The 26,923-nt window shown below is 39.8% G+C and overlaps 1 protein-coding gene across 2 annotated transcripts in view; it reads left to right on the top strand.

Moving 5' to 3' along the window:
- ANKFN1 (ankyrin repeat and fibronectin type III domain containing 1) overlaps window positions 1-26,923 on the top strand; it is a 343,361-nt gene that overhangs the window by 283,043 nt on the left and 33,395 nt on the right. For both annotated transcript variants that reach the window (XM_021067257.2, XM_084983129.1), the window contains exons 14-17: window positions 5,936-6,151; window positions 16,638-16,804; window positions 19,440-19,590; window positions 21,164-21,332. In XM_021067257.2, coding sequence (XP_020922916.2) covers window positions 5,936-6,151; window positions 16,638-16,804; window positions 19,440-19,590; window positions 21,164-21,332 — 703 coding nt within the window. The remainder of the gene's footprint in view (window positions 1-5,935; window positions 6,152-16,637; window positions 16,805-19,439; window positions 19,591-21,163; window positions 21,333-26,923) is intronic.

Consider the following 26,923-nt stretch of genomic DNA (forward strand, 5'->3'; position numbering starts at 1 on the left):
TTATTGGAAGCTTCCTAGAACACCAGTAACACAGAAGGAGCAGGCTACTACAAGCCACTGCAGTTAGACAATGAGGAGCTAGAGGGAAGCCGTGAGGACCAGTGGGCATTATTCAACTACTACTTCATTATAAAAGCTCTTGGATTTTCCCCCAGTGTATTAGCCCCATCACTCTTCATAATCTATCAGTCCCCTTCTGAGGTCACGTTCCTCCTTGTCTAACTTAGATTTCTTGGCCATCATAATCAGCCCTTTGAAAACACCCTAAACTTTTGGCCACTGTCTCCCCCCCCCATATTATTTATTTGGAAAAAAATCCAAGTCTAGATGAACCTAACATGTCTACATTGGAGTATTTTCGTATTGCCACATAAAAATCACTGAAGGAGGGGATGACTGGTTTTACATTAAATTAATAGCTACCATTCTCACATGTAATATTACCTAGTGATCACATTCCATTTCTCTACTAAATTAACTTTCCCAAATTACAAGACAGCTATTTAAAACCTTCATTCTACCACATCCCTTCCCCTTCCCCACACGCTACAACCCCACATCAAGTGACACTTTACCATATAATTCACTAAGAAAATAAATGAGAATTAATTCTTTGTCCACCACCAGACTGAAAAGCCTCCTTGTGTGTTGACCCTGTTTTCTCTTCCTTCCCTCCTATTCCTTCAGATAAAGTCTTTCTCCTCCTACCAAAAGCTCATCCTTCCACATGGGCTCTGGATCTCGATTCTTCAGTCCATCCTTCAGCTATCAATATCTTTTCCCCTCCTTAGACCCAAATTTCTTGAAAGAATGGCCATCATTCTCCTTTTCCATTTACTTCCTCACTTCACCTTTAGTTCTAAGCCCTCTCCCCGACTTTTGCCATTCCCATGCATACCAAACTCCTCTCTCAGCACCCAGTAATCAGGGGCAGATGATGCTCATAAAGCTTGAGTTTCAGGACCCCTCACTTGCATGGTCTCCTGTGAGTGTGGGGGACGTAGAGTGTTTAGGTGGGAGCTGAAGTTGGGTTGTATTTCTGGTAAACCGCCTAAAGAAATCCCAGGAGTGAAAAGGGACCAGAAAGCCCCAATACTCCAGTGTTTGGCGAGATTTCCTTTCTCATTGTAAATTAATATTCACTTTAATACTTATATTTTCATATGTATAATTTTGTGTTCTTTATCTTAAAGAGGACCCCAAAATTGTATGGTGCAAGCCCCTACCAAATCTGGATCCATCCCTGCCAATGACTTCACTTTCACTACATTTGATCAACACTTTTAAATCTTCTTTGCAACTGACATCTCAGCAGTGTTGGCAGCACTTGGTCTCGCTCTTCTTTTTCAAACTGCCACATCCATGGGCTTCCACGTCTCCACACTTTCCATATTTTGCCAACTTCCCAGCCTGTATTTCTCAGTCTCCTTTGCTATTTCACGTGCTGTTTCCTCTACTTGGAATCCTCCTCTATTTCTTTGACTCCCTAATGCCTACATATCCTTCAGCTTAATTTTTATATTTCCTCAGGAAGCCTTTCTCTGATATCCTGATTAAGCGAATCACTCTCATAGCACCTTGTATTCTTTATTCAGAATGGTGATTATAATCCCATTAGTTAATTATTTGCATCATTGTGTGGTTAGTGATCAGCTTGGACTGGGAGTCCCTGAGCTCACGGAGTGTACCTCTCTGGGTCACCACTACATCCCCCATGCGTAGCATGTGACAGATTCTCAGTAAGTACTGGTTGGATAGGTAAATGTATTTATCAGTCCAACCCCGGCACCCCTAAGACCACATTTGAGGGTACTTTATCTAACTAAAGGGAAAAAGGATCACAGAAAGTTACCTCATGCCATAGTTACCACCTTGGTAGTTCTCCAGCAGTGACGAGTGCTTCATAGTACTCAATAAAGTTACCCCTTACAATGCCCATCAAAGGCCAGAGCACTGCCTGCTTAAATGGTAGGAGTTGCTTGTCTTTTTTTTTTTTTTTTTTTTTTTTCAGAACCTATTACCCAAACTATTTGCTGATCTTTAGGATGAAAATATCTGAAAATACTGAAGCCATACTTTTTTGGTGGGGGTGGGGAGTGACAAGGCACAGAAAAAAAAAAAAAAAAAACTTTTCAGCAGAGGAAGAAAAATAAAACTGGAGAAATTTATACTTAATATTTCAGGTGTCTTTACTAATCTGACATTTCTTGCCATGTTCTGAGAAAAGTAAAAGGGAATTCTTAAATAGCTTGAGTGGTGTCAGCCATACATAAATCCTATTGTTTCATCTATGGTGTATCTCACTTTATGCTCCTTCTCTTTCCAGCATCACTACCACTGCCTAGTATGTCAAAGCCTTCAAAGTAAGCCTCCTGCTTCCAGTTTTAACACCCTCCTATCCATTCTCCACACTCCACTGGAGGAGTCAATAAGAGGCTCTGACCATGTCATGCCCTGAGTCATACTGTTTCAAGAGTGGCCTAGACATTTTATCATGTCATGCAACTGCCTCCATTGCCATCTTTCTCCCCCTCCTCTGTTTTCATAGCCCCCTAACCTACGTTCATCACAGTGCTTATGAACCACAGTGCATCCTATACCTCACTTTCCAATTTCTGCTCTATAGGGAAGTTTTTTAATACTTAATAATAATACATATAATAATTATTGTGAAACAATAACATTAATTTAACAGAATCAGTGCCAGGCACTGTACTAAGAGCTTGACAAACTATATCTCGTTTTATATGCACCACACCGTAATGAGAAAGTACTGCTATTTAACAGAGGATAAAACTGAAGCCTAGAAAGGTTAAATAACTTGCCTGAAGTTGCACAAATAGAAAGTAGCAGATCTGAATACAAACCCCGATCTAGATAACTCCAAAGCCTGCATTCTTTCCAATATTTCATCTCTTATTATGTGTTCATTTTATAAACAACAGACAGAAAATTTAAATATAACATTTAAATTTTAGTTAAAAAAGAAAAAGAAGTCTATCCTGCATCACTTGGAGCCTATTTAGAAGAAGTGGTCTTAAATTTTATTTGAAAAAAATTTAAATTATGAATTAGTTAATTGATTAATATTACCTAGGCAGGAGGAAAGACAAGTATCTGCCAGCATTGGGATAGGAAAAAAAAAAAAAGATTAGAAAGTCCGTAAGTAGCCAAGACCCCACACTGTTTTTCCTACTCTTAGGAAAATGGCAGAAGCCCCAAGAGGCAGAAGTGTACATTCCTCCTACATTGAGAGATGTCCAAACTACTTATCCTCAAAATACAGTAATAATCTGTAGATTGGATTATATTAAACTTTCCTCCTCCACCGATTTTAGAAATGAGTGTTAGTGAGTTAAAGCCAGGTAACAATTTATGAATACTATATCTTTTTCATGTTTCAAGGGGGAAAGAAAAGGTTTCCAAAAAATTTTGCTCTTCTTTTCCAGGCCTTCCTATCTCTACTCCAGATTTGCTTCAACTTCCCATGTCACCCTAAACTGAATAAAGGTCTCTAAATATTGTCTGTCTGTCTGGGGCTTATCGACAGCCCTGTGATTTGTTGTGGTAATAACAGATGCATTCCTGTGAACCACCAGATGGCTTTTATTTCTCTTTACCGTACAGAATCTTCAGGGATCCCAATCTTGATTGCACAGTATTAACATGGTCTGGTTTTCTTTAGGTTCTAAAGAACCCCAAATTGCCCTCTTAGAACATCGTGGCAATTTATTTTCACAGGGATATTCTTTTAATTTGGGCTCTTTCCAGAACTGGCTATCCAACCCAATTTGCTCTCCATGAAGGATTTCAGGGAGACTTTTAGTGCTTTCTTGTTTAGCCCATTAGTCAACATATCCAAAGCTAATCATGGACCACTGATAATAACACTGCTTAAGTGAAATGACCACCTCATTCAGTGTCTACCCACCCACTCTGATCCAAAGCAAATCTATTTTCCAATGTCCTAATGATAATATATTAATTCAGTCAACAAAAATTTCTTCAGCTATTGCTATATGCCAGGCAGTGTGCAAGGGACCCAGAGAAACAGAGATGAAAAAACCACGACTTTATGACATGTACATCAATACATAGTAAAGTCACAATCATGCTAAGATATAAGTTTGAACAGAAGGGGAGATAGTAAATTCTACCTATGAGAGTTGGGAAAATCCTCCCAGAGAAGGTGAAACCTTGGCTGGGTCTTGAAAATAAGTAAGTATAGACCAGGGTGGGATTCCAATTAAAGCAGTCAAGAAAGCCAATAACCTACCTACTTGTATCAAGCTTGACAGTTTACAAAACCTTTCTCTTACAATGCTTGATTTAATCTCCCAAACACTCTATAAGGTAAGGATTAGCACATGGGATGTCTGAGCTATAAGGACTCTTAACTGTAGATGATGAAACAGGGCCAGAGAGAGTAAATCATTTTTCAGAAGTCTAAGTATTAATGAATAGCAGCCAGTCCTGAAACTCAACACCAGGATAACTAAGGGCTTAACAGCAGTAACATGCCAGAGCCAACTTATACTAGCTTAGAAGAGCCAATTGTTAAGTATTCAGAAATTTTCAAAGCTGTTGTCAAACCTTTGGTAGTTTGAAATAGGCTATTGTAGGTAGGAGTATTTACACCACAGAAATTGGCATGTGCTGTATATCAGGTCTTTTTTTTTTTTTTTTTTGATGGCCAGTTCACTGGCATGCCATTGCTTATTGGCCAGTACTACTTTTCAACAAACTGCTTTATGTAAAACCATAGTACTACATAGTGCTGGATTAAAAGGCTTACCCAATTACTTCTCTACGATTTAGAAGCTAATTGTTGGAAAGGAATAATCTGACTGAGTGTTTAGGCCATTTTTAAAAATTCCAACTGAATTTCATGTCAATAATTACTTATGAAATTTCTAATATATGTGACCTGTTATTGCAAAATAAAAAAAAATTAAGACATGGTCCCTACCTGTGAGGGAACATTCCAGTGTCTTTGAAGATGTGAATACTGACCAGCCAGTTCATTTACTTTTAGGTAACTTTTGTTACTTTTACAAATCCCAGTTCTACTTTTGCTCTCCTACTAACAGCTTATCTCATCAGTATTTAAAACTAACAGCTAGAAGCTCTGAGATGGTGGATAATTTTTTTAAAAAACTGTAATATTCAAAGTAAAAGGATATTTTTCTCTTGTTCAACCAGTACTCTAAGTTAGAAATCTTCAAACCCTGCATATTTGTAAAACTGTTTATTTTAATAATATCGACCTGGGTCCCTCCACATTTAATGTGGCATCCTCTTCCTACCTTTCTGAAAGTATTGTCCACCTCACTAAAATTGCTCACAAGCAATTTTAACCAGATTTTAAATAAATAGAACTCTCTGAAATGCAGATAAGTCAAACCAGGCCAATCACCCAATTAAAGTATCTTGAAGGGAATGTGTAGTCATTTGGGGACCTGTACAATGTGCTACATTGTCAATTCACTTCTTCATTTTAAACAACCCCACTTCATACCAGCTTACTGTAGATCTCTTGAAAACTCCACAGTAGCATACTTGAAATATCAGGCATTTTTCTTTAAAACATCTGGGATTCTCTTCAAGTGCTGGTAACTGAGGTTTATGTGCTGGTGTGTCTATGTGGGTACGAGATATTTACAGATATTGAATTTGCTTAAAAAAACATAATTTTGTGCCTCTTGCTATAATCTTTGCAGGCTTATGGCAAAGACATTTTCTTTGAGCTTCTGTTAAGTATATTTCTATGATGCCAAAAGTTCTAGGTTTAAGTCCGTTTAACCGGCGGGGCGGCGGGGGGAGGTGGGGAAGACAGCTTCTCAGAAACATCAGATAATTATTTAGTATCTTTTGTGGTAGTTATGTTGTTTTCCTTGTACATCATCTAACCTACCAGAAATCTATTTGTTTCTAGAATTTACTCGGAACACACAACTTGGGAAGGGTTTACTATGAGCCCATTAAAGACCGGCATGGAAACATCCTCATAGTCACCATCAGAGAGATGGAGATGCTCTACTCATTTTTTAATGGCAAATGGATGCAGATCTCAAAGCTGCAAAGCCAGAGGAAGTCTCTCTCAACACCGGAGGAGCCCACAGCCTTAGACATTTTACTGATAACCATCCAGGTATGTAGTCTTTTCAATTTCCTCTTATATTTAAAGTTCCAAACACTTATTGAGGCTCTAGGGAAATATACCAAGAGCCATTTACACATGCAGTAATGGAATGAAGAGGTCCAGAGACATGTCATTGCTTGTATTCCACACAGAGGAAAGATTCAGAAGCTTGTTTTTATTTAACACTCTCCAGACATGGAATCTATCAAGCAATACGATTGGTGGGCACACTGAAAATGCCCCTGACCAATGAACCAATGAGAAACATGGAGATAAATGTTTGAGTGTGGGTTTACGGGTAGTGTAATTAAAACGTTAAACCAATACTGGAATGGATTGTAATAATAAACATTTCTATACTACACACACACACACACACACACACATACACACATATATATGCCATTTCCAGACTATATATACACATGTATGTATTTGTGTATGTATATAAAATATCTGGAACAAAAGCACTCTTACACATATTTAGTCTTGCTAATTTCCTATAAAACTCCTTTGGGCATAGTTAAATCCATCTTATGAACAAAATAACTGAGGCTCAAAGAGATAATATGACATATAGCCAAACACATGACATATAGCCAAACACAGAGGCAGATTTAGTGAGGCTAATGAAGGCTCAACATCATTCAGCTCCTTACTTCTACAAGCCCCTTCCAAGGCCCTAACAACTTTATGGTCATAATTTTGTATTCTTTTCCTCAAGGAAAGCACCAAAAATTGTCTTAGCTTCAGGCACCACCAAACTTGGATTTGCCCCTAGACATACAGCAAGGCAATAGCAGAGCTGAAACTTGAACTCAGATCTTCTGATTGGAATCAGGCTTCTTTCTGCTATATTGCATTACATTTAGGGGCAAAAGTTAGGATTTTAGTGAGTAAGGGGTGGAAGATGAACTAAAAGATGACTTTCCTGAAAACTACAGAGCTGCCAAAATTCAAACTTCGGGCTGCTGAGATCTAGTCTCTTAACCTCAGTGGCAGAACTGGGATATAAACCTACATTTGTGCTCGAGTCCAGAGCCCTCTCCATTGCCACCCCACTGCTTCACCTGTTCTCATGTGATCATGGGCTTCAAGCTGTTTCTTTTCCTTTCTTGTAAACCCGGTGATGGGGATGAGTTCTACAGAACTCTCTGGTGAGGTGGCAAAGCTAGCAGAAACCACTGCCTTGGGACCTACGAAACGAACAGCATATACCCACAAGATAGGCAATCTGGAATCATGGGAAAGAAAGGGTTCAAGCTCACACAAATAAGCCACACCTAAGTCTTTGCCCAGTAATCACCCCAAACAGCTAAGCCACCAGTCTGTTGACCTATTCTCATTCTCCACTGAGGGGTGACCAGTACAATAATCTCACTTTTGTATTACTTGCACTGGCCCAAACCAAGATGAAGTCCACTGGAGCAAAGGGAAGCTAATTGGTCAAAGCCAATACCCCTGGATTTGATTTCATGGAGCCTGGGTTCATATGAAATTCATAGAGAGGGGTGTGTGTGTGTGTGTGTGTGTGTGTGTGTGTGTGTGTTTAGGTGGGAGCAGGGAACACAGACACATTCGTGGCTCCCCTCTTCACCTTTTATAAGTAAGTGCTAAAAGAAACATTTAAAAAATCATAATAAATTGAGCTTTTACAGGGTGACTAATACACTAATCCCCTGTAGGGATAAACTGGGGTCTGGGCTACCTTTGCTCCCAGAAACACAGCACAGACCCCAGCATGATATAATACCTGGTTTCTCCTAGACTTATTACATTAAAAATGTGTTACAGGTGCAGAAAAATTCCAATCTGGCAAAAAGTTGTTAGAGAAGGAGACCAAAAATAGAGGCAAGATCAGGTTTCCACACAGATCCAAGTGGAAAATTTACCCCTGCTGGCTGGCACATTCCTACTTGATGTCATTCCCACCCACCCCCCACTCTGCTTTTTCCTCCTTCGACTTTTTCTCTCTCCCCTCCTTCCCATACGGGTCTTACACCAGGGAGGAAATGGGGGAGTAAAACTACAAGGGGAGCAGTATTCCATCACTCCTAGACATCAGGAGGCAACTCCACCAACTCATCACAGAGATAGGTCTTGGTGGTTGACCAAAGCAGGCTGCGTAATGCCCACAATTTCAGGCCACAAACCACGCTTTTGTTCGCAGGGTCAGTAAATTGATGACCACCGGGCTTTCCGATTTAGAAGCCTGAGCTTCTTTCTGCTACATCACTCCACATTCCGAGGCGCCACTTTGTAATCAGGCTGACTAGGTGTGATTTCTGACTACCCCTTTTCTGGTGATGTGACTAGAGCAAGTCACTTGAATGTCTCCCCTCACGTGTTTCATCCTCTGGTATATTCTGTATTTCATCCCTATTTCACGGGGGACCTAATGGAGAGGAAATGAGGTAAATATATAAAGCATTAGAAGAGGAGCACAGAGTGAGTGCTCATAGACGTTAGTGATTTTTATTACTTCTCTACTCAGAAAAAGCCAGTCAATGCTAGACTCTCCTCAGGGCAAGCCAACCCATCTCCTCATCCTTACTCTCCAGGGAGAGCTTAGATACTGGCTCAGTCACCCCTTGGAACATATCACTCCTTCTTCTACCTTTTCATAAGAACGAAGGAAAAACTGTATAAAGACTATGTGTTCCACAATGGGGTTTTCAAAACAGATAAGGGCTTTAACAAAATCTGGGCCCATAACTAATGTACTAATCCTTTAGGGCCCCAGGAAACCTCCAAGGTTTAACCCTCTCAAATTCCTGACCCTCTCAAGTCCCAGACCTTCATAACAGGCCTCTCTCATATATCTGGAAGGAGAGAAAAATCCTTCCCACAGTTGCCTGAAGGAAAAGAGAGTTATTACAGACAAGTTAGACTCCCCCTGAGCAAACTAACTGGCAGTGAGAGTACAGTAGGCCCTTGAACAACAGAGGGGTTAGGGGTGCTGACCCCCACCCTAGCAGTAATAAATCCACATGTGACTTCTGACTCCCCCAAAAACTTAACCGCTAATAGCCTACCACTGACCAGAAGCCTTACTGATAACATAAGCAGTTGGTTAACACATATTTTATATATTATATGTATTATATACTGTATTCTTACAACAAAGTAAGATGGGGAAAAGAAAATGTTGTTAAGAAAATCATAAGGAAGAGAAAATACATTTACAGTGCTTATCAATACTGTACGTTTATGTCATCTCTTTACAAGATGCATCCTTTGTCAGTACCCACATCATTATTGTCTTGTACGATACAAAACACTGTAGAAGTTATATCTATGATAAATACCAGACCAAAAGTGAAAAGATAATGGGAAAAAGAAATTCATATTCATTTACAAGTATAAACAATTTACTCATTGACAATGAAGAAGCAGCAGTATGACTGCTTTATGGTAGCCTGGTGTAATCAACATGATTGTGATACAACTGCTTTATAGTAGCCTGGCCTATATGCTAACGAATGGTTATAAAATGTTTACGGCATACAGTATTATTGCCACATTTATAATACAGTATTGGAAAACACTGTCACTTTTTTAAAAACCACTTACCTGTGATGATAGGCTGACATTTAGTTTCTCCAATTATGAGAAAGGCATACTGTAGGGTAATGTAATTCTTTGAAAGCAAAGTTGTAAAACAGTAAGAAAACTAAAACGTTATTAATTTTACATTAAATATTACTCACCTTATGCCTATTTACTGATAGGCTATCCACTTCGATACAAGCCTTGCCCATTATAAGTGTGTATGATGTTCCATGTATGTATTCTTGTATATTTATTGAAATCCATATATAAGTGGACTCGCACAGTACAAACCCGTGTTGTTCAAGGGTCAGCTGTATTTCCAACAGAAAGGCTCTTCGCAAGTGCTGAGTTATTCTGACCATGATCTTCAGGGGTCACTTCAAAAACTGGAAGATCATTCTGACCATGGTCTTCAGGGGTCACTTCAAAAACAGGTGAAGTTTTCTCTGAAGATGAATCTCTCACATTTATAACACTTTGTCACATCTGTAATATCACTTGATCCTCATGGAAACCCAGGAAGGGTGAGTGGGTAAGTTGTGTCCAATTCACAAATGAAGCTACAGATTTGAGGGAAGTAAAACTCACCAAGGTTACAGCAGCCAAAAAAGCAGAACGTGGGACTAGGACACGAGTCTCTGAGCACTAACCTGTGTTCTTCCCGTTCGGCCATGCTGCTTTCCACACACGCGCCCTTTTCTCTAGATCCCTTTTAAAAGTGGGATCCTGGGGAAGCTGTGGGGAAGCTTGCCTCTGATCTCCCTCCCCCCGCTTCCTTTCCTTCTCTTATTTTCCTTAGGGATTCCTGGTCACCTACAGGGACCCAGTCTCTTCTTCTTATACCTCAGGTGCCCAGGACCTACTATCTCTTCTGCCCTTTTCTGCTCTTTTCTAGTAACTCCTGCTCTCTCTGCCTTCAAGGAACCTCTAACATGGGAATCAAAAACTAACAGAAAGACTAATGGAAATGAGTTAATGGGGTTTCATTTAAGAAACTATGGGGATCACACAAAAACTTATCCACCACTGTTCATGGAAGAACTATGTCTAGATATTTACAACGCAGCACGACAATGGGAGAAAACATTATGTATACATGTATGTGTAACTGGGTCCCCATGCTGTACAATGGGGGAAAAGAAAGCTTGTTGGGAGAAATAACAATAAAAAATAAATTAAAAAAAATCGTTCATAGTAGCCAAAGAGTGGAAACAACCTAAATATGCAACTATTGATGAATAGATAAACAAAAGCATATATTCATATCATGGAATATTAGGCAGCCATGAAATGGATGAAGTACTGATCCATGCTACAACGTGGATGAACCCTGAAAACATTATGCCAAGTGAAAAAAGCTAGACAGTAAATGCTATACAACGAAATATCCCATATAGGCAAATCCACACGGACAAAGTAGATGAGTTGTTCCAGGGCCAGGAAGAGAAAGGATTGGGGAATGACAGTGAATGAATGCAATGTTTCTTTTTGGAATGATGAAAATAATCTCGAATTAGATAGCGGTGATAGTTGCACAACGTTTTGGCTATAGTAAAAACCACTGAATTTCACACTTATTTAAAAGGGTGGATTTTATGGTATGTGAATTATGCCTCAATATTAAAAAAAGAAATAAAGTGGGAGTAAAGAGACTGCAGTAATCTGGAGTGCCCTCGTCTCATCTAGAGAACAGCCCTATTCAGTTTCCGCTAAATATAGTGGAAGAACGTGGCCCCACTGCTGAAATATTTTTCAATTTTTAAAGAGAGGTTGAAAGTCCAGAATTTTGAATAAAATCTCTTTATTTTTATAAGTTAGAAAATAATTCAGAAACTTTACATTCTTGGCAATCTGTATAGTATTAGGCCACTGGCCACCATTTTATGATCTTTACTAACCCTGGACAATTCAGCTTCCATGCTCTACCCCACAAAACAAAAGCCCTGTAGTTACTGGTAAAGCAACTATATACTGTTCCTCTAATAATCTCTTAAGGATTGCTGCTCAGTGAGGAGAGGGTGGGTATACCCTTCCTGGCACAATACCAACACGGCATATTCTCTCCCAGAGGTCCAGCCCCAGGCTCCCACTATCTCTGGGCCTCTCACTTCACATTTAATAAACATTTTTTCAGCACCAACTGGGTGCCAGGAACTCTTCTAGGTGCTATAGGAAAAACAAATGAATAAGTCAAGGTCCTTGCTTTCAAGGAGTTCAGTCAAGGGAGAGAGACAGACTTGTAAACAAATCAAGGTAATACAAGGCAGATTTAAGCCAGAGCCTGATAGCAGCACAAACAGTGTACTATGGAAATATAGACAAAGAAGCAACTATTAATTCTACCTGGAAATATCAGGGAAGGCGTTGTAGATGAGGTGACATTTGGCTGAGCCATGAAGGGTAAGTTAAGTTCACCGGTGAAGGGAAAGAGAAAGAGAGAGCGAGATGGAGCTCCTGTCATGGCTCAGTGGAAACAAATCTGACTAGCATCCATGAGGACAGAGGCTTGATCCCTGGCCTCACACAGTGGCTTAAGCATCCGGTGTTGCCATGAGTTGTGGTGTGGGTCACAGAGGCGGCTCAGATTCCACTTGGCTGTGGCTGTGGCATAGGCTAGCAGCTACAGCTCTGATTCAGCCCTTAGCCTGGGAACGTCCATGTGCCACAGGTGTGGCCCTAAAAGGACAAAAGACCAAAAAAAGAGAGAGAAAGAGAGGGTGGCGGAAGAAGAAAGAGAGGGAAGAAGGGAGGAAGGAAGGAATTAAATAGATTTAAATTAAACAGAGGGCTTGGTAAAAATAATAATAACTATAATACAGGAAAAGCTGGAAAAATAGATCCCACCTTCCCTTGGGTCCACAATGGACTTTACACAACCTTTATCACACTGGGCTAAGAAAAACTTGTTCACACGGCTCTCTCACAAACTGAAATATGAGTTCCATGAAAGGAAGGATCATGTCCTCTTCATCTTGATGTCATTAATATCCTACCGCAAAGCCTGATACATAGTAGATGCTTGATAAAAGTTGGTAGAATGAATAAATTCATGAACCAGCAAAGAATAAAGAGAAATTAGGCTATGTGTGAGGAAGGAAAAAGCAATCCATTTTGGCTAGAGATAAGAGACGCAAGAGGACCGTAGTGGAAGCAGAGATTAGAAATGCAGGTTAGAGGTCAAATCAGGTAATAAATAAACCCACAGGCATTTGATTTGGTTTAGAAAGCCTTTCTAATATACCTCAGATTACACTGGAACAGCATCTTTCTCTTCCCATGCATTTTTTTTTTTTTAAGGCCATATCCACAGCATATGGCAGTTCCCAAGCCAGGGGTTGAATCAAAGCTGCAGCTGCCAGCCACAGCCACACCAGATCTGAGCCGTGTCTGTGATCTATACCACAGCTTATGGCAACACTGGATCCTTAACCCACTAAGCGAGGCCAGGGGTCGAACCTGCATCCTCATGGATACTAGTCAGGTCTGTTCCTGCTGAGCCACAACAGGAACTCACCCCATGCATTTTTCAGGCTCCAAAAACATTCTGACTAATGAAGGATAAATGACTATGTAAAGGCAGGAAAATACATAGTAGTTGCTCAGTAATAGTCTTTTATAAAATGAATGAAAGAGTAAATTACTCTGTGTCAGAATGGCATTGGTTTTTACATAACCACAGTATGTTCCTAACTCACATTCTATTTGTGGTCAGTTCTGACCCCCACATGTTTTTTCTTATACTCATACCCATCCTATATTTGTACTCTTGGGTTTGGGTCTTCACAAGCACATTTTCTTATTAAGTTGCAACCCTAATTATGATAGGCTTATTTTTCCAATGCATAGGGTCATTCAGAGCTTTATTGCTATTTTCCAGAAAATCAAAACCACATCAGATTTGGAACCCACAAATTTGATACACACATTCTTCATTTCTTTGTCTGGAACATCAATAAATATGCTGAACAGATTGGCTCCCAGGACCAATCTCTACTAGACCATCACTCGATATGTCCTACTCTCCCCATACTCTATCGTCCACAAATCTTCAATGCTAATAGTCAGCTGATTAAAGTAATGTGGTCAAAATTCTATTTTTCCCAGATTATCTAGTGAAACAGATTATACTAGAGACCTCTCTCTGGTCGATGAATCCTGTTCTTTTGCTATTAGAAATTAGAGCTGTCTGTTTGATTTGCCCTTCGCAAAACCATGTTGATGCCTATTTAGTGTCTCGGGGTTTCCTAGGTAACTGCAAATTGATTGTTTGATGGTTCATTCTTGTTGTTCCCAAAGATCAATAAGTTGGTGGTCTTTAATTATACCAGGGTCATCCTGTGTTTCACCCTTCCCTGTTTCAAAAATAAGCATATTTGCCCTTTTCTATTCTTTAGGGACTTCTCTAGTTCTCCATCACTTCTCAAAAATAATGACCTGTGGGCTTGTGGCCACATCTGCTTGTACAGCAAGTACCCTTAGGGTGCATATTATCAAATTCTGCGGATCTGAATATTTCCATTTTACCTCCTCTCATTACGTGTTTATTCCTCTCTGATTAACTTCTTCACTTTTCCAAATTTCACTTTGACTGAACTTCCTATAGTCAACTAATTATCTATGATCTGTTGTCAAGAGACAAGTTGAAAAAATTCAACCTTATCAACCTTGTGATATTAAAAAGATTTTCTTCCTTCTGAATCATGAAATCAGATTTTTTTCTAGTCTATTTTTTGCCAAATATCTTAAAAGTTAATTAGTCTTTGCTTTTCCATACATGCTCGTTATGTCTTCCTCCCATTGTGACCATTCTTATCTTGTCACTCTTATGCTATTCTCATATGTTCCATTTTAGGCCTGATTTCCACATGTTGTGTACCTATTATATACAGGAAAAGTACTAGGTACTAAGGAGACAATTTTTTTAAAGCCCTGCCATTAATTTCATAGTCCAGTTCAAGAAAAGAACATAAAAGAAGAAAAATATAAGTAGTCCTTCCTCTGTATGCCTATACTGCCACTATTATAAACTGGTTTCAGGATGTCAGTATGTTGTGATCATTCCTTCACTCATCTGTCTTTTTTTTTTTTTTTTTTTTTTTTGCATTTTAGGGCTGCACCTGCAGCATATGGAAGTTCTCAGGCTAAGGGTCGAATCAGAGCTCTAGCTGCCGCCCTACGCCACAGCCACAGCAACACCATATCCGAGCAGGTCTCTGACCTGCACCACAGATCATGGCAACACTGGATCCTTAACCCACTGAGTGAGGCAAGGGATGGAACCCACGTCCTCATGGATATTAGCCAGGCTCATTACCGCTGAGCCACAATGGGAACTTCCTCATCTGTCTTTCTTGACCTCTTCAAAAGGAGGGATTATATCCGTTCACCTGAAACCCCAATGTCTCCTGTGGTACCTGGAACTTACTATGTATGTTGAGGACGAAACAGAGGTGACAATGCATAATACCATGTGTTAAATTTACAAATGGTTAATTCTACAGATTAGGGATCACTCCTTCAGAGTATATGGTCAAGGATGTATATGGTCATACTTTTCTGTTCCATACTGAATTATATATGAGTTTAAATGTTTGTTTTTCTCCTCTGTTCACCTTTCTTACATGTAATAGAGTTGATTCCTTCTTTTTTACTCCCTTTGAAAACAAGGCTACACTCTGTCCTATATGGATTCTTCCCCTATCATCAGTCACCTGAGTCATCTCTCCTACCTCTGTTTCACCCCTATGCTGCCCAAATGTATAAAAAGTCTTACCTACTCTTGAGGGGAGAGGGAGTGTCAGTATTACCAACCATTCCTTTTCTGAGTTCCTGCAGTCATATAGAGAAGCAAAAGCCACAACCTAAATAGTTCACTAGAAAACTGACTACGTGTAAAACAAAACTCCAACGAAACACCCCTCCGTGATTAACTAGGTCGGCACTTCCTATTGCACCAACTTCATTCAGTCTCTGCTGCCTACAGAAAATTCAATGACATTAAAACACAAACTCAATGCAAATCTATTACAAGGTAAATTTTTAAATCTTGTAAAAGATACAGAATTTTGTGAAGCTAATGAAGATGATGTGGAGGTGTAGTTAAACCATGTGCAAAGCTACTGACAATTGAGAATCTGGCAGTAATGGGCCAGTTAACAACTGAAAAACACAAAATGAACAAGGATTTTAGAAGAGAATGACTTCAATGATCAGTTTTCTTCAAATAAAAGTGAAAAAATATACGAAGTCTTCAAAATAACTCTTGCAAAATTTATTCTTTTCGTGTCATGTTGTGAAAGTCAAATATTAGGAATAGTATTGCAGCTATTATACAATTTAGTCTAAAATGTGAAGCCAATGTTGATTCTCCTCATTCTCAGAATTAGCAAATAATTGTCACTACAACTCAAATGTTAATAATATAAGATAAATAAATCTATTGCTATGACTTGTTTCACTTTTCAAGATAAAGAATCAAATCTTTTTTTTCTTACTATAAAATGTTGATTCCAGTGATCCTGAAATAATGAGGCTTCTATACTGTTTTGTCAGCTTTTACATGCAAATTTCTGTTTTCCCCCAGCTAAATAATAAATCCTCCAAGGACAGAAATTATGAATTATATTTTTCTTTAGTACCCGCTTCTACCACCACCAGCCCATTCCCAAACATAACCCCCACACCTAGTCATGGAACAGAAATTCGAGGAAAATAAGCATGCAGAATATATTAATGACTGATTAGCTGACTTGGAGGGTAATTCTCCTGAAGGTAAGACTGACTTTACCACCAACACATTCTCATTACTCATGGTGGTACCCAAGGTTTCTCACTAATTACTTAGCTACAGCTCCTTTAATTCATGACATAGTGCACCTAGAAAAGAAAAAGGGAAAGAAATTGCCTTTTAAGGTGTTTTTTCTTTTGTTTTTTTGTCCTACAGGATATTCTCTCCTATCACAAAAGGAGTCATCAACGTCTCTCTCCTGGATTATATCTGGGTTACCTAAAGCTGTGTAGCTCTGTGGATCAGATCAAAGTTCTCGTTACCCAAAAGTTACCTAACATCCTCTGCCATGTGAAGATTCGTGAAAACAATAACATTTCCAAGTAAGTTGTGAGGAGCTTGCATTTTCTTTGTAATGAAACAATGGCTCAAGTGATGGGTTTGATAGGTCAGAAGGAAACTGAATTGTTACTTTCAAGTGAAGTTTCTCTGATGAGATGTCCTCAGGGGCCAGGATACTGGGGCAAAGGCCTAGCAGGGTTTTAACATTAGGATAAGGAGGGCTTGTAGTATTGGTTGGTAGGAGGAGTGAGCCCATTTAAAGAGGAAACTATCTTTTCACTTTGCTCTCTGCAGCTGCTGATGCTCAAAAGGTTAATGAATGGGTGCCCTTTCCTTTCAACACTGCTATTTCCAATATGATTCCTCCACAACCTAAAAAATCATATTTTTAAAATCCTCAAGTAAATGGGTTCTGGTTGAATAATTGGTTTCCCATTAATCTTAAAGGATCCTTTCTTCCCTCATTCTCCCCACCTCTCACCCACTAGCCTAAAGACTGTGTGTGTTTCCTACACTCTTTATGGTTCTCTAGGGTAGAAAAGAAGCGAAAAAAAAAAAAAATCCCGATCTTCTAGAAACTCCTCTATGGTTTTGCATCATGGTGAATTACCCTCTTAGCTTTGGGAAAGTTGTCCAGTCTTGGTAATCTGGCTCAGATTTGCAACTAGCCCTCTGATAGACCTCTGAAAGTCTACTGTAATGAACTGAATTGTGCTCAACACAGAAAGAAAAGGAAAGCTTAGATAAGATAAGAAAAAGGACTCTCTGGAGTTTGTCAGATTTCAGTGTACAAATGAGATACTTAGATTCTAGTTATGGAGTTGCTTAACCAAAGGAGGCTCTAATTTGGTCCTTTAAAATTTGATCCCTAAAGTGGGAAGAACTTATTAACTGTAGTATCTGACCATGTTGATTAAATACTGCTTGATGACAATGAAGGCGATGATGAGGGGTCTCTTCAGAGACTAGCTCCATCGTCTCTTCCTTCACTTATCAACTACACCTAGACTTTAAGTCTGCCATCTGGTGGTCACTTCTTACAATCAACATTAGTTACCTCAGTCCTTCCCAAGAGGTTATGTGGCTCTTTTGTGGGTTGATTCAGCAGTGGTTACGTTCATCCATTTTCTAGATTTGTGTATTAAAGGTTTAGACTCTTTTAGTGATTGTTCACATTAATTTCTGCTTGCCAAGGATCCAAGTGTCGTTTTTACGGAAGATTCCAGTAGTCACTCTGCCAGTTCCATCCCCCTCATTCTTAAAGACTAAACTGATTAGTTAGTGGTGGATATTTCATGGTATTCCCCCAGGTCATTTATTTTCTAATCTGATTGCAGATACGCTTTCAGCAATGTGGTCCTTTAGATTTTGTGCCTACTTTGCTATTTAGAACCCCTCATTCAGTTCAATATCAGTGATGGAAGAAAAGAAATCGTTCCCAAGCAGGTTCTCAACGATTTCAATTACTTCTGAAGCCAAACTATGCCCAGACTGAAGTAGGATTTAATTTTGATTTTTTTTTCTCTTATTTAGACAAAGGGTAGATTTTTTTTGTCCCATAGTCTTTTTCAGTGTGGGAATTGAAATGAAACTGGTATCATGAAAACAGACACTTGAGAAAAGATGCAGTTGGTTAAAAGAGAATGTATTCTGATGAAAAGTTCGTGTCACAATCAATTTCATTTTGGGGTGCATAGGTTGGAGCCCCATTGAGTATAACCCTCTGGGGAGAGCCCTCAGAGGGTCTTCTTGAGGTGGGGACATATGTTAGCACTTTCTTTCTTTCCATCCCCAAACAAGAGGGCTCCCCTTTCCTCTCTAGCCTGCTCCTGATATTGCTGCTCACTGCATTTAGTAGAAGATGAGTCAGCTGAGAGTATTTAGACACTCCTGCTAACATACCTGTGGAAATAATGTTGCTCAAGAGGCATTTACCTTGATCTTTTCAAGAGCCTTTCGAAGAGCAGCTTTTGGAGGACAAACTAGACGTGCTTTCCTGCCACCACCATTCTTTTCCCTCCCCTTCTGCGTGACATTTGGAAAAGTTCATTAGGAAGGATTATGGAGCATGCAGAATAAAGACACAGATGACTAGCTTGAAAGGAGGATGGATGCAGTGATGTGTGTCCTCTGATTCCTTTTATTGGAATTGTCTGGTGTTCCTGTTTGTGATTTTCCTCAAGCGTTTGGAAGGGGAAGGAAACCAAAATAGTACCCACGATTACAACAGGCCAGGGTTGAAATGTGCCATGTGGTTTCTTGCCTGAGTTGGACCAGAGTCCTGTGGTTACCCAACTGCTGAATTAACCAGCAGATGCCCCTGTGGTAAAATGTAGGGTCTTAGAACGTACAGGGGATCTTCAGCGAGAGAAAAATGAAGACATTCAGGAAATTATTACAAAATACTTCAAAGCTTCAATCTCAAAAACTGATTCACTACTAATCAGACCTGCTGTTCTGAGGTATATGTGGTTTGATAGGTGAAATAAGCTTAAATTAGAAAGAGCTCATTTTAAACTCCATTTGGGTGGCAAGAAGTTCAAATTTCATGAATTGCATCGAGTTTTAACCACCAAAAATTGGTTATTCAGGTTCTGGACATATACGCTAAAAATGTTCCTAGCTGAGTTCTGAACTTTTGTTATATTTCTAATTTTAACTTGACTCAACATACAGAGAGGAGTGGGAATGGGTCCAAAAGCTTTCTGGCTCTGAATCTATGGAAAGTGTGGATCATACTTCTGACTGCCCCATGCAATTGTTCTTCTACGAGCTCCAGATGGCAGTGAAAGCTCTCCTTAAGCAGATCAATATACCTCTGTACCAGGTACAAGTCTTTACCATTTTTATCTTCTTTTTATGGCTCATGGAAAGTGCATTATGGCATAAAACTCAAAAGGTGAAAAAATATTATATACATATATACACATAGTTCATTGATTTCCATACCACTTTGCACATACATGTGCATTTTCAATTTGACATCTCTAAGTGGACACAGACTGCACTTCTGTATCTTTTCTCTAGCTCCTCCGTGTTGATGTCTTTCAGAATCCCCAGATCCCATTTTACTGTGGTCTGGTCAAACAAGCAAAAATAACTGGCTAACCCACATTGAAAGGCACCAAATCTCAGCTTCAGGATAACATGAAGCAAGGGGAACAAATAAACAGATAAGTCAATTAAAAAGTATATAGCTGGATTTACAAAGAAGGATTTACCCAAGAACAGATGACTAGTGGTAATATAAATCTATTAGCAATATCCAAGGTTATGCCATACTATCTTTCCACAAACAGAAAAACTGCTATCAAAATTACTGTCTAAACCAAAATGTGCAAATCTTTCCTCCACTAACTAGAACTTAAAAAAAAAAAAACCATAGAAAATAGGAAAAGAAACCTAAAAGAAATAAATCTAAGAGAATAGTAAAAATGCATTAACCTCTGTCTAGTAAGTCAACACAATGTAACATTAGGTTGGATTCTTCTTTTTTCTTAGCCTACATCCACCATCTTCCCACACTCAACACACACACATCATCCCTATACACACACGCAAAATGAACCAAGTTTAGCCTGTAAACAGGAAGAATATAACAGAAGTGACTGGCTCTCTTTATAACAGAGAGACAACAATGAATTGGCCTCTGACCCATGGAGGCAAGGAACGAGATTAACAGATTGGGGTAATGCTCTGATTATAAATTAATATTGCAAGGTTAGTCCAAAATAGCCAACACTGATAAAGAATAAATTGCACAAGATGCCATAAAGACACTAGAGGAGCAACTGGATTATTCCAGGTGTGGGCATTTTCACTCAGGAGGAGAAAAAAAAAAAAAATAGCAGCTCAACTTGTGACAGTAGATACTATTAAAGGGTTTCTTGGGCTTAGCAGGTTTGAAGCAGCTCATATTTCACTGGTGACTCTTGGGCTACATATACATGTTGGGAAAAGGCTGCCTAACTGCCTGAGAGTGCATACAACATTTTTTTTTTCTTTTGGATACTTGTAAAATTTTCTCAGTCCTTGGCCAGAAACTACATTTTCCCCCCTTAACCAACTTAAATTGAAACTAGTGGATTTTTAATTCAATCCATTTTTGTTGCTTCATGTAATTATATTCATCATTTTGAAAAGCCCACAGAACGCAATCATTTTCTGCTTTTATAAGAAGCATAAATGTTGTTTTCAGAGTTTATGTGGAACATTACTGCCTTAAATCTTGATTTTATATAGCATTATTAAATGGACTGAACCCTAATATTTATGTTGTATAAAAATTCCAAGCTTGAAGTCGTGTAATTTTGTTAGATGTTTTATGCCAGTTTGGTGTTGTTTATGTAAGTGCCATGTTGTAACTCTCCTATTTTTCCTCTGCGCGTGTCCCTCTGCAGGCAAGGAACTTCCGCCTCTACACACAGGAGGTGTTGGAAATGGGTCACAATGTGTCCTTTCTTCTCCTGCTCCCTGCCTCAGACGACGTCTGTACAGCCCCAGGACAGAATAATCCTTACACCCCACACTCAGGGTTTCTTAACCTCCCTCTTCAGATGTTTGAACTTGGTATAGTAGCTTGTTTCACCTAGAAATATTAACCCAGCCTCCTTATAATAAAATCACAAAGTTATATCTGTTCCCCCTTGTCCCAGTGGAGGGTCAATAAATCACATGATGGCTTTGGCAACAACCCTTCCTAGAACTGTGTACAAGTCTGAGAGAAAGCAAAGCTCCAAGACTATGTGCCTGAGCAATAATTATTGAAACCTAGCTAAGGCCCAGTGGAGAGGAGAGACTTCTAAACAGAAAATTCAGTTATCAGGCTGCAGTTCTTGCCCCCTCTTTGCTTTCCTAAAGCATAAATACAAAAACTGACCTTTGCATGAAAAGCACTGCCCCTTCTCTTTTTTTCTTTCCTTTTTCCTTTTCTCTCTCTCCCCCACCTTCCTACTCTCTCCTTCCTCCAACTGGGAAAAAAAAATACTGAAATTAAAATGTAAAGTGTGTATCACTTTGGAGAGAAAAAAAAAAGTCTATAATCTTAAGTAGCACTGACTTATTAAATAGACTAAATTTCTAGCAGCCCGTTTGAGACATTGACAGGGTCTCTCAGGATGTAACACTGTGATTATAATGTAGGATTCTGAATGGTGGAAGATCTTGTCCTGGCTTTCAAAAATGAATAGCCGGAGCCCCAGGTTCTCCATTTTTGCAGAGACCCCTGCTGCCCACTTAAAATGTGAATAGGGAGGCTTTGTCTCTTCCCCAGGCTTCATCTTGTAACAAGCCAATAAGAGGCAATTAACAAGAGTCCCATTAGTTCAGATGAACTGTAGGAATTGTGAGAGGGTGAGTGACTGAGTAAGTGGAATGGAGGCGGACTCTCTTTGGACTGCTCCCCAGCCACCAGATTTAGCAGCAGACAAGGCAACAGCCTGAGGTCTCACTTTGAGACCTAGGCTTCTGAATCTGAATTTATCTCTTGAGGATAAATGGATCAAGCCTCCCAGTTTCCCTTGCTCTAAGCAGTTTAGATGTCCAAAAGCTCATGAACAACAATTGTTATTTTTTCCAGAGCTGGGAGAGTTATTTAGAGAAGCCTGAATCAGACTTCAGACTAGGACTTAAGAGTATACTCAGTCCTCTACTGTGTGGCATTGGCAATCACATACCCTTTCCTGCATCAAATGATTAATAACATTGGCCATACCACTCCCAAGATGCCTGAATGTGAATGTACCATTTAATGAGTTCCCCATCCAATGAACATTATTAGCCTATGATATAACTGCACTGCTATTACAAGGTATTTCAATTCAAGTCAATACATCCATATTGGGTGCCTGCTGTGGAGATTCAAAGATGAGTAAAGCAGAGGCTCTTGCCCTCGAGGGGCTTTTTAGGACAGTGGTAGGAGTAAAATAACAGTACAAGTTAGTTTTTAAATGAGGCATAATGTGCCAAAAGCCTAAGTGTTAAGTGATACTGAAAAAATAAATCAAAGCACATTTTCTCAAAGAAGGTATCAGAAACCCACCTTGGAGAGGGGATATCTGCTGTGGCTGTTAAAGAAATGGACAGGATGCTAATAAAGATGGACAATGAAAGTTTTCTTATCAGAGGGAGCAGCATGAGCAAATGCTAAGAACAAAGGACTCAGAAAGGGTCAGAAAAAGAAAAAGTGGGTCTAGTTTGTCTAGATCTGAGAAACAATCTGAGGAAACAGTAGGCATAAAGTCGTATGGAAGAGCTGTAGACATATTTGCCATGTTTTTACAACACCTAAGAGTCAGGCTAAGGAATCTGTTTAAGGTGGATTGAAAGCAGGGTTGAGAAGATAGTTCAGAGGTTAGTATATATTCCAGTGTTAAGGTAGAAACAAAACAAAAAAAGGAAAAAAATACAGATGTAAGAAACACTGGAAATAATCAACAAGATTAGACAACTGTTTGAATGAGAAAAGGCAAAGCTTAGAGACTTCTAGAATATCCCCATGGTTTTTAGTTTCAAATCCTGTGAGAATAGGAGTTCCCATCATGACTCAGCAGAAATGAGCCTGGCTAAAATCCATGAGGATGAGGGTTCGATCCTTAGCCTCACTTAATGGGTTAAGGATCCAGCATTTCCTGCAAGCTGCACGGTATAAGTCACAGATGTGGCTCAGATGGGATCTGGCATTGCTGTGGCTGTGCACTGGCTGGCAGCTGTAGCTCCGATTCAACTCCTAGCCTGGGAACATCCACATGCTGCAGGTGTGACCCTTAAAAAAAGAGGCTGTGAAGATATTGGATGTTGCTGCTATTATCAAATGTAAAGCAATCAGAGAAGAAAATGCCTTGAGGAAAAAAGGGATGCTTTTAGCTTTGAAATCTTGAGTCAGCAAGTGGACTCAGTATCCAAGTGGACACATCTAATTGGCTGTAGAAATGAAGGAGAGAAAGTTGAGTACTAAGCACAGAAATCTGGCCAGTGTCTACCAATAAGCAGAAGCCATGAAAGTGAATGATGTCCCAGAGATAGATAAATGACAAGGGAAAGAATTACAGAAAATACGTCATTTGAGAGCTAACCAGGAGTTCATTCTGTGTGAAATGGTCATGATTATTCCATTATTCCATGATAACAGGCAAAAATACAAGAATTTTACTTCCCCATGCCTTAATGGCCTGGGTGAGAACAATCAATGACTTGGTATCAATCATAGCAACATACGACTCCCAAGGGCTAGCCCTGCCAGGGGCCTCCCTGTCTTGCTTTCTGGGAGGCTCACACCTTATTCTTGGGCAACCACACTTTCTCATCCTACTCTCTATATTTACAATTACCTCCCTTCACTCATTCATTCACTAATGCACCCGTAAATATTTATTAAGTAACCTGCTATATGCCAAACACTGTTCCAGGTACTGAAGAATCAGCAATGAAGAAACTGCTTATGGAGCTTACACTTCTGTGGGGGGGACAAATAGCAAACTAAGCAACAAACAATAATATTGGAAATGTCAGGCACTAGTGAGGGCTATGAAGAAAAATAAATCGGGGTAAGGGACTGGAGTGAAGTACCAAGAATTGCAGTTTGTATAGGAGCACCTGGGAAGGTCTCTCTAAAGATACATCTGAGCAGAGACCTGAGATTTCCATGCGATGAAAATAACAAGCACAAAGGCCTTACAGTAAGAGTGTGCTTGGCTAAGCGATCCGTGTAGGTGGAATGTAGTAAGCAAGAACAACAAAGATAGGAAATGAGATCAGAAGGTCAGAGGGAGCCAGATCATGCAGGGCTTCGTAGGCCGTGATAAGGTCTTTGGATTTTACTTTCAATGTGGTGGAAACCCAGTGGAGATTTGTGAGTAGTAGAATAACCTATTACAAGCCCTGTAGAATCTGGTCGTTTGCCCACACACACACAAACAAATAAATAAAAAACAAAAAGCTTAACTTTGTTTAACCCAACATTCTCCAAATTCATTTGACAATGACAGGCACCTATTAAAAAAACTGTTTAACCCAACATTCTCCAAATTCATTTGACAATGACAGGCACCTATTAAAAACCCACAGAAAACATATTTTAAGGTATAATGCCCTAGAACAGTGCTTCTCACTTAATGTGCATAAGAAACACTTAGAGAGCTTGTTACAATAGATTCTTAAGAGTCACATTCCAGAGATACTGAGTCAGTAGGTCTGAGAAGTGGCGGATTGGCATTTCTAACAGGCTTTCAGCTGATACTGAAGCTGCCAATCCATGGACCACACTCGAAGTAGTACTGCCTAGAACATGGAGAAAAAGACACCCTAGACATTTACAGAACTATGGCTGTGGTTAACGTAGTCATAGAACCCAACCGTGCTTATCTCGTTGACCTGTCTTACCTCTTCTTAATACTAAAAGCGATGTGAGGCCAGCAGGCCATAGATCAAAGCCTGGGTCTCAATAGTTCCTGGTTTTAAGATGTTTTTTTCTAGAGTAAAACGTTAACTTCTTACCCTCCTAGTTCTCCTTTGTTACCATGTCATTGGTGATCCAGTTGATGAAAGAGGGCCATGTAAACTTCTAGAAAAGACCACTTCATTGAGCTTGTTTTTCTCTTGACATACACAATTCTATTCGTCTTTTCTAGAGATCAGGAGGAAATGTTGCCAGTAGCAGGAAATTAATACACTCTAGGACTATGCTTCCTGGACTTTAGCATCACCAGCAATAATTTTGTTTAAATATTCCTGGGTCTGAGTCAGGACCATGATAAACGCTGTCTTATCCCCAAGCAATCCGAGCTTTCAAAGAGGCAGTTTATTAGAGTTACTTCCTCCATTAGACACCAGCCGGTTAAGAGTGTGCTATAATGGGCCTAAGCCCCTCTACAAGGTGCTAAGCAATCTTTGCTTGTTTTTTATAAGTGAGGACTTCTATCGTCCACAGATAGGTCCATAGTAAAAGCTCAGAGATACACTAAGCATTTCTGAGAAAAAGGACATTGCTAAAAATTTAGTCAGAATTCAGAAAATTGTCATAACAACATAGGAGTTCTGATAAAACTCTAAAAAGTACAAATTGTGGAAATATATACACTAAAACAGAATAAAGCGTTATACTAAATTTCAGTTTGACTTGTACCAGCCACCCCTGTCCCAATGAAAGGATTTGACATTTGGCTATATTCCTGTCAGTGGCCTGAGTGAATCATATATGACTTGCTAACCAGCTATGGAAAACTGCATCTGCCCTAATTCTAGCACTAACTAGATCTAGCCAGGACAAATGATAAAGGAGCTTAGCCCTCTGTCTCCTGGAGTAAACACTAGAGAAAGACAAACCCATAGCGTGTTACCTCATAGAATTACTTTTGGGGAAGACAAAGACCATCATACGGGAGGGTGCTGTGAGACCTCTGAGCAGGGCTGAGCTAAGGCGAAGTGGTACAACTGCAGACCCACTCTCCCTCCACTGCATGCTTCTTACCCTTTGGGGAGAAGCAGGAGAGCACTCCTCTGCAGGAATAAAGCATGTGCCCAGGGGGCAACAAGGGTCACTGTTGATGCTGTTCCCAGAAATGAAAGGAAAGGCCCTTAGAAACTCTGTCCACTGATGTGGTCTCTTGAGGATTTGCCTGCCAACATCGAGGAGGCTGCCCTGCCCCCGACCCTCTGGGCAGTCACAATTGACAGCAGGCCTATGAATAGGAAAGTTAACTTTTATCAGTTTCCTTGGCTCTGTGATTCAGACTGACTTGATGAGCAAGATTAAGAAACTGGGGAGGGAGTTTCCATCATGGCTCAGGGTTAACGAATCCAACTAGGAACCCTGAGGTTGCGGGTTCCATCCATGGCCTCACTCAGTGGGTTACAGATCTGACCTTGTGATGCCGTGATGCAATGCCATGAGCTGTGGTGTAGGCTGCAGACGTGGCTTGGATCCCCAGTTGCTGTGGCTGTGGTGTAGGCCGGTGGCTACAGCTCCGATTAGACCCCTAGCCTGGGAACCTCTGCATGCCATGGGAGCGGCCCTAGAAAAAGACAAAAAAAAAAAAAAAAAGAAAGAAACTGGGGAGTTTTTAGAAAACAGTTTGAAGCCTATTATATATTTCATACTTCACTTCTTGGCTGCATCCTTCATTCAACAAACATTTACTGAGTTTCCACTGTATGCTAAGCAC

Source organism: Sus scrofa, chromosome 12 (genome assembly GCF_054392235.1).
Source record: "Sus scrofa isolate SSC_HxYL_T2T_F1_AM1 chromosome 12, Sscrofa_HxYL_maternal_Yorkshire_Landrace_v2.0, whole genome shotgun sequence".
NCBI classification, from domain to species: domain Eukaryota; kingdom Metazoa; phylum Chordata; class Mammalia; order Artiodactyla; family Suidae; genus Sus; species Sus scrofa.